Below are 13,384 nucleotides of genomic sequence, written 5' to 3' on the forward strand. Positions count from 1 at the left end.
AATCAATAGAACGTGAGGACCAGCCGAGTGGAGTGATACATTTTCTGGTGTTGACTGAGTTGCCTTCTGAGCCAAACAGCTTGTCTCCGTAAAGGGGGAATCCAAATGCTGGGTGCTCAGGCCCCCTCCTAGTCCTGTCAGAGCCTCATTTCCATACTCCAGAGCGCAGCTGGAATGCGTTACCGTGCACCCCGGTAGAGGACCAGTGCCAAAGCGTGCATCAGCAGCCCTGCTGCTGCTTAAAGGAACAGGCGTGGAGGTGGCGTGATTCCTCCCCCCAGGTCTGTAATACTTTAAAAATCAATAGTTTATTCTTCTATGTAGGCCCTCCCTTTATGTGGTATAGCTGACCAGTGGCCGAGCCAGGCAGAGATTCCTTGCAAAGGTTCCACATTCCAGTCTAACCTTTATATGAGTGGAAAGTGAGAGGAGCGGAGAGGGCGAAAAAGGCCCTGGAGCCAGTCTGTCTCCATCAATGTGAGTTGCCTGTAAACTGCAGAAGCAACAAGAGGGAACTGCTTGGAAGTCTTTGAGCTAGGGCTGAAGTTCAGGTGCCATTTTGACCGGAAGCCCTGAAATTGGCCAAGGCCTTATACTGACTGGTGTTCCAGGGCACTCAGCACATGAATTGATGCCAGGCACTCTCAGAAGTACTAGGAGGAGGTGCTTGGCTCTGCTCTTGGTGCCCCCCAAAGGCTGGTGGGGCTCTGGATGCTTGACCGGTGACATCAGACAGCCAGAGTGTTTCACTCTTGGCACTAGCCCATCCTGACCACTGAGCTTTCTCCATTGTGTCTGCTGATCCCAGAGCCAGAGTGAAGTCAGCTCTCTTCAGATCTCATGCCTGGCTCAGGCCAGCCTCTCAGCCGGGGGAGGAGGTCAAGTTAGTTGGAAGCGTAAAAGCCAATGGGGGAAAAGGTCGAGTCCCAGCCGCCTCCATTTGAAGAGAGGTTTTGTCTTTTCCAGCAAGAGAACGGTCTGTAGGCATGTGGATGTGCCCACTCATTGCTGGGGAAGATAGAGGCCAGTTCGATCTATTGGGTTGTCGGAAAAGTCATGACATATTTTATCTGTTTTTTGTTGCAAAAATGCGTCATGACTTTTCCGACAACCCTATAGATGTCTCTCTGCAGATGAGAGGTTAAGGGACACATGGCGGCCAGGTGACAGGAGCTGCTTCCGTGTGGGTCCTTCCTCCCAATCTGCCGGACTTCCGTTCCTCATCTATCATCCTGGGGTCTGTGGGTGACCTCATGCCCATACCATAGTCGCGCCACCATCAGAAGAACGTAGTTTAACCACCCATCTCTTCATACAGGGGCAAGCTCATGGACAGGGATCCTTGGGCAAAAGGGTGGACTTCTCTCCCACACAGATCTGGCAGAGACCCGGGGTAATATGAAGGCTCTTTGAAAATGCCAAGTGCCACCCGATTCCATGCCCTCTGGGGCCCTCTATCTAGCATAGCCTGCGGACTTGTTCCTGGCTTCCCTCGTTCTCTAATTGAGTCAGAGCTCTCATTCATGGCCCAGATATATAAACACATGCCGGCTGCCAACAGCGGCAAGTTAGCCTCCTGACCCACTTCTCTCCTGCTTTCCCTCTGGTACACTAACGGGGATGAAGGAGGGGCTGGAGAGGTAGCCACTTGGACCTCTCGCAGGAAATCCTCCCTGTGCCGAAGCATTGTGTGTCTGGAGCTGGGGCTTCCCAAGGCACTCTTCTCTGGCCTAACTCCGGCTGTCATGGAGCCGCAGACCCTGCGTAGACCCGCCTCTGCCAAGCACCAGCCTGGAGACAGGTTCAAAGAGACAGACCTGGTCTTTCCACACCGGCCCTACTCGTCATGCCTTTTTCGCGCTACTTGGTCCTGGAAGAGGTCCACACACTTTGGCTTTGGATTTTGTTTTCACATAGAAACCGTGAGCATTACAGCTTGAATATGTGTCGTTTTATTAGCAGTAGTGGGACTCTGGAGCCGCCAGAAGAATGGTGTCCTCTTCCTGACCTGGTGTTTCTTGCTTTTGGCAGGCTTCCCAGCTCTGTGCCCAGCAGCCTGTCCAGAGTGAGCTGGTACAGAGATGCCAACAACTGCAGTCTCGCTTATCCACCCTGAAGATTGAGAACGAAGAGGTGAGTTTCCTGCTTAGGAGACTAAGAGCCACCCTCTGAGTTTCCCTGTCAGACCTTGCTGCCGCCCATCTGGGAGCAGTGGAAGGAGCATGCAGAGAATGTCCGGGCTGCTGCAAACATTTCCTAGCCAAATGTAGGCTTGGATTTTCCCCCTCTGCTACATCCTGCCCTTGAACTCCAGGAAGTTGCTCTTGTGTTGCCAAAGGTTGAGCTCTATTTTGAGCTTTTGCAAAATGCTTTCTTTTTCCCCCTCTACACATTCAATCAAAATGTCACTTGGCAGCTGAGTGAACAATATTGTGTCTCTGAAACCACCCCCTCCTGCCTGGCTTTTTCCAGTATTTTCAAACAAACAGAGGCTTTTGATTTGACACTTCAAACATCCCTGTCCTCTTAGAAAAGGGTGACTTTCTCCTGGGCCCAAATTTCCTTGGCTAACAGGAACATTTGCTTTCAACAACCAGTTCAAAAGGGCCATACAGTTGATTATCCTTTCTTCTGAGCTCACGTAACTTCTTAACCTGGCATCTCAGTAAGTCTTGCTTTTCCTAGGAAGATCAGGAAGGACTGGGTCCCTTAATTTGCAAATAGGGAAATAAGTTCATTGATTTGTTCATAAAATAGAAGCTGGGCCATGACAGGACTGTGCCCGGCACACATTTTAACTAGCTCATATATGATGGCGTTGGTTTGGATTTATTTCATTCTCTCTCTCTCCCTTAGTACTGTAGCCAGGAGCTGATATTAAATTTACACAGTAAACATGAAATAAGAGAGCTGGGTCAAGCATGTAGCACGAGGAGGGTGGTTACGCCCTCAGTGGGGAGAGTAGTTCTCCATAACAGAGTCCACGCGGTGTTTATTACTCACTTAGCGCTGTCCCCTGGGAGGCAGAGCCGCACCCTCTGACAGCACCCTCCTTCCAGCCTCAGCCCATCCTCTCCCTCTTCTCCAAGCTTCTCCGTCACCTGCTGTCTTGCAGCCTGCCCCTCATGCAGTGTGTCGGCCCTTGTCTTGGCAGGTAAAGAAGACAATGGAGGCCACTCTGCAGACCATCCAGGACATTGTGACTGTGGAGGATTTTGACGTGTCTGACTGCTTCCAGTACAGCAACTCCATGGAGTCTGTCAAGTCCACGGTCTCAGAAACCTTCATGAGCAAGCCCAGCATCGCCAAGAGGAGAGCCAACCAGCAAGAGACAGAGCAGTTCTATTTCACGGTGAGGGAGCTCAGTGGCCTGTAGAGAACATCGTTAGGCACCGCAGGCACATAAGGGAGATTTGGAACCCGGAGTCCTGGTCAAGTGTCTCTGAAGGGCAGTCTTTGAATAGCCTAGATTTGGATCTGGGCATAATCGGGGACCATCCCTACACTTAAAGGCAAAAAACATCTGCAAGTTGTATGTGTCTAACAGGGACCCCCAAGAGAAAGTATGTTCCCAAGTACACTACCAACAAGGTTTTCTTTTTTGTTTTAAGGATTTTTTGACCCCCTAGTAGGGTTTTGTGTGAAAGTTTCCTTGTCAGACATAGAGGGTCATGAAAGGGGGACTTCCTGTCTTGCTTCTTTGGAACTACATCCAATTATTTTGGCTGACACTTGTCTTGTTTTTAAAGATGGTAGCCTCTTCTAGGTGGTATGATGACATTGTTTTGTAATTTTTGTTGATGGGAAATTATTTTACGTAACTATTGCCAACATTCAAAGGAACAGGTAATGTGCAACATTGTTGGTTTGCAGAGAATTCCAAAACATTGTATTTTGTGTTTCATGTATCTCCCAGTCTCTTTTACAACAGATGGACTCAATTATTTTATTTATTTATTTTTTAAAGTAGTGTTAGCAGCCCTTTGGAAGGTTGCTGGCTGGGTTTTGGTGCTGCTTTTTAATAATTAAGTTATTTTGAGCGTGCCAAGTAGGATTTATTGTCTGGACTAAAATGTATTTCCTAATCTTCTGATGACCCAGCAAGGAGAAATTAAGTTTGCAGATGTGAGATGAAATATAGCCAGTGAATATGCATACTGATTCTGAATGAGAGAAATCAGCTTGTTTTTCAGTCAAAAAACAGTCTGCATGCAGTCAATTGAATTTTTCCTCTAACTAGAATGATTTATTTAATTCTTCTTTAAACACTGCCCTTCCTCCATTAAGAATACTAGTGATTTGCTATCATTTAAAAAAAATAATAAATCTGGTTTTTTTTTTTACTTAGTAAAGCTCAAAATTCTGCAGGGTTGTTTTTTTATCATGAAGAAGCCTGTTGAAAGGGAGTCATTTAACAGTATTATTCTTTTAAAATAACTTTTTTTGTTGTTATGCAACTCAAACATGCTTATTTAAAATTTAGAAGCAAATAGAAGAAAATACAAATCATCTACAATTCCACTATCTAGAGATAACAACAGTGTTAGGATACAGTCCCCTCCAGTCTTTTTTCTGTGCATACACAAACACATATATGAGCATACATTTATAATTTGATTACAAAAAGATGGGATCCTGCTGTACATATTGTTTTATAATCTATTTTCATTTACCAATCAATTACTGTGTTTCTTAGCCACTTAATTATAACACTCTTTAAATACATTTATGAGTAAAATACTAAAATTGATACAAAAGAAATAATAGAATGACATTTTGGCTCATTTGTTAATTTTTGTAAAATATTTAAGCACACTGCCTGGTTTGGTAGTTAGTGATCAAATAAGTGCTGAAAATGTGTTATCACCATCACCATTATTAATTTATTTATTAAACATTATTAAATTATTCATTGATCATTTATTGACAATCTACTATGTGCTATAAACTGAGAGTGCAGAGAATATAAAATGAAGATGAGAATGATGAGATTAGGCATATGAAGGGAGAACTTTCATTTTTACTTCATATATTTCTAAACAGTGATCACAGATTGATTTTTGTAATTAAAAAAATACAGATAAAACTTTTTAAATTCATACATGCACCCATTCATGAATGGAGTTGGGGAAACATCACATGCAAAGTGATGTTTGTGCCTGATCTTGAAGGATGAGTGAACCAGGCGGTGAATCGAGGAGAATGGTATTCCTTGAGGAAAACAGCATGAGCAAAAGTATAAAAACATGCAAAAACCTGGGTTAGACATTAAGAGAACTTCTTGACTGTGATGAGAGCTGTGTTGCTGCTCCCAGCTTCGTTATCTCAGGAGGCCGTAGAACACTCTAGAGGCTTTTAATAATAGGATTGTTTGGCTGGTCTGTCTGGACCACTTAGATAACAGTACTTAAATGACCCAATCACATTACACTGCAGATTTCCATTTTTTTTATTAAATAAGAAATTTTGGACTTAAAAATCTGTATTTAAGACTGTCAGAGTTTCTTTGGGGCTTTAAATGAATCTATAACATTTGTATTCAGAGTCACCCTTCAGTAACAACAGGAGTCACCAAATTCAAACTGGTAACCTCTCAAATCCTGCCCACCCTTTCACCTCTGTCGCACTGATGTCCTCTAACCCATTTTCTGTCTTTTGTGGCCGTAGTGCTACTTATCAAAATTGCGTGCAAATTTCCTTGGTTAACAGGAACATTTTTTGTCTGAGTTTGTCTAATAACAGATTTACAAGAGAGTTCATCATCCTCATGACTGGTGCCGGTGCTTGGAATGTGTCAGATAATTCATTTCATGATAAAAGCGTTTTGGGGTGGTGGTGAAATGGACATTCATGAAAAGGGGGTGTGCATGTTAAACAGGATGGCTGTCTGTGCTTGCCAAACCATACAAAGCCAATGGGCTTTTTTTAGTTTGTTGCTTCCACAAATGTTGCCATGTGTTTTCCCATGCCCTTCAAAATAGCAAAGTAGCTCATTCTGGAAACTTTTGGAAAGTTGGGAAGAGGTTCCTTGTCATGGCTTTGACTCCTAGGTAGAGTGCCTCGCGACCCAGAGAGCTGCTAAGAAAGCTTTCTAACCACTCTCAGTTGTCATCAGATTGATCTGCCCAGATGACTTCAATTGGAAATTTGAAGCATGACCTATAAAGGTCAGTCATTTGCAGGAGTCTCTGGAAAGCAATCATGGAATTTTAAAGCTTGAAGTGGTTTTTAAATATCACCTAACCAAGCCTTCAAATTTGAAAGAATTAAAACATAAAAAACACCCAGAAAGGATAGGTAGCTTGTCCGAGGAACTCATCAAGAGCTGAAACTAGAACTCTGATTGCCTGGTCTCGGGTCACAGTCCTTTGCTCTCCACCCTGCCGAAGAAGCTGAGGTGAAGAAAAAGCGCAGAAACAGCTCAGCCGCTTTTTCCTCTTCTCTGCCCTAAATGAGGAGAAATGTCCTGATCTCCTTGGCTGTGTATCACTCATCTTCTATAAACACAGTCCATCAATGTCTACTCTTTGACCCATTGCCTTTTTTCACTGTGATGGTTAAAACATAGGTTATTATTTTTTTTAACTTTATTGGAGTACAGTGTGTTTTTTCAGGGAACAGTGTGTTTTTTCCAGGACTCATCAGCTCCAAGATACATTGTTGTCCTTCAATCTTAGTTGTAGAGAGCACAAGCTCAGCTCCAAGGCCAGTCGCCATTTTCAGTCTAGTTGCAGGGAGCGCAGCCCACCATCCCATGCAAGAGTTGAACCAGCAACCTTGTTGTTAAGATCATGCACTCTAACCAACTGAACCATCCAGACGCTCATCAGCAGCTCAGCGGCAGCTCAGCTCAAGTTGTTGTGTTTAATCTAGTTACGGAGGGTGCAGCTCACTGGCCCATGTGGGAATCAAACCGGCAACCCTGTTGCTCAGAGCATGTGCTCTAACCAACTGAGCCATCTGGCTGTCCTGGTGTTTTTTTAAGATGCAGAGATTTTGAAAGAGCATACAGAAAAAAGTCAAGCTTCTATCCATCCCTGACTCCCACCTTCCCTCCCTTCCACCAAATGATTGAAACCAGTTTCTTCTGTGTCCTTCCCGAGATATCCTATGCATAGACCACCACTAACATAACCTTAGTACAACAGAATTACATTAGAAATGTAATGAAATATGAATAGAAGTATAGCATTCATACTATTCTTCACTTTTTTTTACTTAATTTACTTCAGATATTATTTATTTATTTTTATTTTTTATTTTTTAAGATTTTTATTGGAGAATTGGGTGAAGGGGAACAGACAAGTTGCTATCCTTTTGTTCTTCAGTCTAGTTGTGGAGGACATTGCTTCACTGGCCCAAGTTGACACCATCATTGCGCTCTTCCCGGGCGAGGCAGATCAGTCGCCGGCTTCTGGACGGCCGTTCACGGTGGCTCTGCTGGCCATTCATGCTGGCTGCTGGCTACACACGGTAGCCCATGGCAACCCACTGCCACAGGGGCTGCAGCCTGTGACTCATGGCAGCCCAGCTCCAGATTGAGCTGTTGTTCAGCATCTTAGTTGTAGAGGGCAGTGTCACTGGCCCTCATATGTGGGACCCGAACCAGAGCCCTCTGGTGTCCCAAGGCAGCTCTTAAACAATGTGCCACTCGGCCGGTCCTTGGGTATTATTTTTATATTAGTCCAGAAAGACCTGCCCCCTTTTTAATGGTTCTGCAGAATTCCGTTATATGGATGGATGTACCATCATTTTTTTTTTTAAGATTTTATTGGGGAGTTGGAGGGGAACAGAGTTGGAGAATTGGAGAAGGGGGCCAGACAAGTTGCTGTCCTTTTGTTCTTCAGTCTAGTTGTGGAGGACGTCACTTCACTGGTCCATGTTGGTATTATCATTGTGCTCTTCCCGGGTGAGGCAGATCGGTTGCCGGTCACTGGACGGCCACTCACAGCAGCTCTTGGCAGCTCATGCCAGCTGCTGGCCGCTCACGGTAGCTTAGGGGAGCCCACTGCAGCCCCACTGCAGCCTACGCCGTCGCAGGCGACTCATGGCAGTCCAGCTCCAGGTCAAGCGTTGTTCACCCTCTTAGCTGTAGAGGGCACAGCATCACTGGCCCTAGTGTGGGATCCGAACTGGGGCCCTGTTGCTCAGAGCTGGCATCCCAAGCCAGCTCTTAACCAACGTGCCACTCAGCCGGCCCCCATAATTTATTTAACCAATTCTTGCTCATGGGCAGCAATGCTGTCTAGTTAGCTAAGGATATTGCCAAAGCCTTGTAAGACTGGCATTTTGCTTAAGTACTTCCTTGTATGGGGGTTGGAGTATAGGGTTCTTGTATGGGGGATGGAGTGGGGGAAGGGGTTAAGGATTACAGCTGATAAACAAAACTAGACTGCTTGACTTCTTGGGGACACATTTGGGTGAGGTAATAGGTAGGAGAGCAGAGCGTGCCTTGGCGATAGTGCTCTAGACCACTAAACTTGGACCTGATGGTCCGAGATCTTTTTTATCTTGGTATTCTCCTGCAGTCACTCGGTAAATGTGTGCTAAGTAGATACAAATGAATGAATGCCCCTGCCTCATCAATTAAAGGGGGGAGACGTGCTCCATTTAAAGGTTTGCTCTATTATGTATTCTGCCTGACAATTGTTTCCTGCTTTAAAAATTCTTGGGAGGAGGGAAAATGTCACAGCCTGGATGGTGGGGAAACAACCACTGTAGTGACATCTGTGTATCTCTGTGCATGGGATGGGCTGGGCATAGTTCTCTCCTCCACCCACCTCACCCCTTGCAGCAGTGGATACTTATGGCTCTGGCTTCATACAGATTCAATCCAAGGCATAAGCAAGGTCCATGAGTTTTATACCTCCATGGTAAAAGTGTATTTAAAGGGAGAGGGTATTTTAAAATTAAATTTGAAAAGCATTCTTGTGCCTTTTACTTTTTAAGACCAGATACCTGCTTTGATTCAGCTTTCTTATGTATTAGCACAAAGCAAGGAAGTTGAAGGAAGGGCTGTTTTTAGGTTAACTGAGCAGGTGGTTCAGGGATGAGGAACACTCGCATACCTGCTGGTTGCTGGACCCTGTGCTGATAATCACAGTGATGCTTCTTATCCTGTTTCATCTTCAACAACCTTGTGAAAAAGATGTTATTATCCCCAGTTTTCAGATGGGGAAACTAAGACTCTGAGGGTTAGGTGACTTGTCTGAGGTCAGGACACTTAGTAAATGGTAGGACTAAAATATTCCAGCTCAGACTTTTCCATTTTACTGTAACCAAAATGTCAGGGAGGGAGAGAGAGCTCAGAAAGAAGAATTTTCAATAAATAAAACTCATTGCTGACAGTTAATCACCAATTAGGAATTTATTAGGAAATAAATTGAGATCATAAAAACTAAATAAAAGGTTCGCGATGGCAAAAAAACCCAAAACCACCCAATAGACTCTTTGCCGTCCCTATTTTTTGAAGGAATTCTCAGTTTTGATCATATGGAGTGGCGCATTGCAGGGGAGGGAGGGTGTGGTACTAGTCGGACTATGTTTAGGAATTTGATTTTATTCTGCTGACCTACAATAGAGCACTGCCCTTTCTTCGCTCCTCCACTTGAGGAATACTCCAGGTCATCACTTGACCGTTGGATGTTTGTTGAAGGGAGCAAGATGCAGGGAATGGAATGAAAGAAAATTAATTACCTAATACTGGAACATGGTTTAAATAAAGAAAGTGACCTTATTGCCCAAAGAAAGGAATTTTGAGATTACACATAAATAGTTCTTTTCCTGGCTCCACTGGTCTCCAGATATCATTGAAGAGCCACCTGTCCCTCCCTTGCCTTCAGCTGTCTCGACTCTTTTCTCTATGCGTCTGGTCAGCAGCAACTGAAGCCTTTAACTCAGCTCCACCAGCAGAGGCAAGGTTACCTCTCCAGCTTCTGCCTCATAAAGATGAGTGCTGACTCTGGGCAGGACAGGGAGGTGATAAATGATATGCCTGTGAACTTGAGGATGCTTTTACCTTCCCATACCCGGCTTACCTACATGGAAAACTTCAACCATTATTCCCTGTCGTAGGGATGCAGATCATACCTTGACACAATTTTAATCCTTCAGGATTTAATGGAACCCGAAAAGGTAATCCATCATACCTCTTTTATCAGATTGTTATTTATTTTAATGGTTCACCGAGTGACAGCCAGAGTTAACTAGTGAACTGTGAACATGAATAAAAAAAAAAAAACGATTTCCGGAATTACAGGTAGAAACATGAGTAAGAGGAAGGAATTTGCATCCATCAACTTTCAGAATTTTGGCTGTTTTCTGAGCAGTCTGGTCATGTTTTAAGGGTTACAGGTTCTTGGTGAATTGTTCCTCATTAGGAAACCTTTAGAGTCTCCTGGGATAACCTCCAAAGAGGGGCCTTTGAGAGTTCAGGTATTAGCAGATGATTGCCTGCAGGTTTCTCACCTTTGGGCCCTGAAGTGCTGCTCCAAACCCCACAATTAGGCATTGGTGGGGATTAGGGTATCACCCAGGGAAGAGTGACAGCAGGTGAGTTGGCAGCTGGAGCAGATGGAAAGGGGAAGGTGACAAAGGAGCCTATTTTCATGCAGATGTTTTCGTGCAGAAGCACAAAGGAGCAGAGGGAACAGGTCGTGAGTAAAGCAACAGAAATAATTTGGTGTAGGGTTAGCCTTTTGTTTGTTTTATACTTAATTTAGAGCGTAGGGGCACACTTGGAGGCTTGGTTTATGACTGCTGCCGAAGGTTCTCTCCAGAGGAGAGTGAGACTGTTCATTTCTTTATTCATTCTTCAGACATTTATTGAGTGTCTGCTATCTGCTGGGCGCAGTACTGAGCATCAGGGATGCTAATACTAATGAATACCATGGCCTCTGACCATAGGGAGGCGGCTTCCGGAGAGAAAAACACATGAGTAATAAGCCGCCTGTGACAGGGCTGTGTGTGAACTGCTGTCACGGAGATTTGCATCTGAGTGAGCATGGGAGGGCTAGAGAGGGCCTCCCAGAGAAAGCAGGGTTTTGTCTTTGTTTTCACATGAGTGAGAGGGAGAGAGAGAAAAGAAACACCCACTCTTGGTTAAAAGTTCGCACTGTACAGAAAGGTACAGAGTAAAAGTAGTAACTCACATTTTTTACCTTTTCTTTCTATCTTCATCCTAAGTGGGAATAGCCATACAAAGCCTTGGTGTACATATAATGATACTTTTTGCTTAGTACATTAAAAGAAAGAGCTATTACAATTTAAAATGTTTCACCTACTTAGCCCCTCAAATATCTCACGTTTCACCAGTGATTCATGATCCCACTCGGGGAAACACTGCCATGTTGGTTACCTCTGAGTTAGACATGAGCAGATGACCCCCGTCAGCAGATGAACCATTGCAGCAGGAGACAACCAAGGCAAACGAAGATTCCCTGAACTGCTGTGGGGTAGAATGGGAAAGACACCATGTTAAGAGTCCAAAGGCCTGGGATCCAGGCCTGCCACTGCCACTGACTGGCTTGCAGTAATCAGCAATTTATTTGACACCCCCTTCCCTGAGATCATCTTCTCATTTGTAATAAGAAAATAATGATATCTTCCCTAATGTACTGTATAGAGTTATTGTGAGAATCAAATAAAAGAGAATATGTGCTGAAGTGCTCTAAAACGTTAAATTGCTACAGTTACAGAAAGAATTAACACTGTGCAGTTTTGTTCTACTTCTCTTCTCCTACTTGGTACCATAACAGGATCATGTTACCATATTGGGTAAGAACACACTGCTTTGTCAAACTACATGTGTTTGGACACTGGCTCTACCACTCACTCACTGTTTGACCTTGAACAATCTATTTAATCTCTCCAAATCTCAGTGCCCTCCTTTGTAAAATAGCGATGATAATAATAATAGCCCACGGGGTTGTTTTGAAAATGTGGTGAATTGTCCAGGGAAATCTTGTCTCTCACTGGGCAGACAAAGGTTGAGAGAGGTCAACTCAGAAAATGCAGCCCAGCAATTGTGTTTTGATTGTTAGAGCAGAGGGGATTGCGTTTCCATAACTTCATCTTGTGTTTGGAGCTGCCTGTGTGTGTGTATGTGTGTATGTGTGTGTACACAAGTGGGGGGTTGCAGCCCCGCCCTGTGAGCGCTCAGAAATCCCCGGCTTTCCACACAGACTCCATGCAGAATAGAGGAGGAGGCTAATTAAGATAGGCTCAAACAAAGACGCTGTACATGCCATTGGCATTGCTCCTGGTGTGATGGAATGCACCCTGAGAGAGGGGCTGGAGCGGGGCTGGATGTCAGCGGAGGTGACAGTGGCAGGTGTGTGTGCACACGCCAAGAGCACCCAGACTCAGTGAGTCCCTCCACCCGGTCTGCTTTTCTTCAGTGCAACTGGGAGACGGACGAGGGGCTCTAGGAGACAGTTTCTTTCACTGGCCAACGTGAAGCTCCCAGGAAAGCACACTAATCCACCATGAGAATTAGCAGCTGTCCAGATGCTCAGGGCTGTACGGAAAGAAAAAATGGACCTGGTGGAAATTGGGTCAGGAGACCAAATGCCCTTTTAAAAAGGGAATCGTTCAGCTGCACATCTGGGTTTTTTTTGTCTTTAGAAATCTGATTGCTCTTTCTCCTCCTCCCCCCTTACAGAAAATGAAGGAGTACCTGGAGGGCAGGAACCTCATCACCAAGCTACAAGCCAAGCACGACCTTCTCCAGAAAACCCTGGGAGAAAGTGAGTGGAGGGGCTCTGCTGGAGGTCTGGCAGTGAAGGGAAGGCCGAGCGAGCCCTGGGCTTTATCGCTGAGCTCCACCCCAAGCCCAGTGGGCCCAGTCTGGTTATATGAATGCATTTCTTTACCTAGCCTGTGTGATGGGGAAGCACACGCCCCAGATGACTGCTTGAGTAATGGGAAAAGGCCAGTGCTTAATGAAGCGCTAATGTGCATCATCTATTTGTTTAAATGGAGCGTGCTGCGTACTCTCTCCCCAGCCCCCCTCCTGTGTCTCCTCTGTCACCACTGGGGTACAGGAGCCAATGGGTTCTTTACTCTCCAGATACTTTGTGAAAACCCTCAGCTCCTCTGTGGCAGGATTGAGGCTGAGGGAGGGAGCTGGGAGATGAGGTACCCAGCTGCCCTGGGGAGAGGAGAGGATTCTAAAGGCAGAGGTGATGGGCAGACTGCTGCTTTCTGTAGTGTCACGGTAGAGCATTGGTTTCCTTCTGCTTGAAGTGGTCCTGACGCTGCCTGGCAGCCCTCTCTTTGCCTTGGCCGTGCCGAGGCCAAGCTGCTGGGTGGACTGTCTCATCGGGTGATTTTAACCAGACCCTGGGAAGTAGCAAGGCAGAGAACGGGACTGGCACTCTGGACT

At 45.2% G+C, this 13,384-nt stretch overlaps 1 protein-coding gene across 6 annotated transcripts in view; it reads left to right on the plus strand.

Annotated features, from left to right (window-relative positions):
- SRGAP2 (SLIT-ROBO Rho GTPase activating protein 2) overlaps window positions 1-13,384 on the plus strand; it is a 256,272-nt gene that overhangs the window by 197,657 nt on the left and 45,231 nt on the right. For all 6 annotated transcript variants that reach the window (XM_019649659.1, XM_019649654.1, XM_019649653.1 and 3 more), the window contains 3 exons: window positions 2,032-2,133; window positions 3,155-3,352; window positions 12,662-12,746. In XM_019649659.1, the coding sequence (XP_019505204.1) occupies window positions 2,032-2,133; window positions 3,155-3,352; window positions 12,662-12,746 (385 nt within the window). The remainder of the gene's footprint in view (window positions 1-2,031; window positions 2,134-3,154; window positions 3,353-12,661; window positions 12,747-13,384) is intronic.

The sequence above is a fragment of the Hipposideros armiger genome, unplaced genomic scaffold, assembly GCF_001890085.2.
Source record: "Hipposideros armiger isolate ML-2016 unplaced genomic scaffold, ASM189008v1 scaffold_134, whole genome shotgun sequence".
Lineage (NCBI taxonomy): Eukaryota > Metazoa > Chordata > Mammalia > Chiroptera > Hipposideridae > Hipposideros > Hipposideros armiger.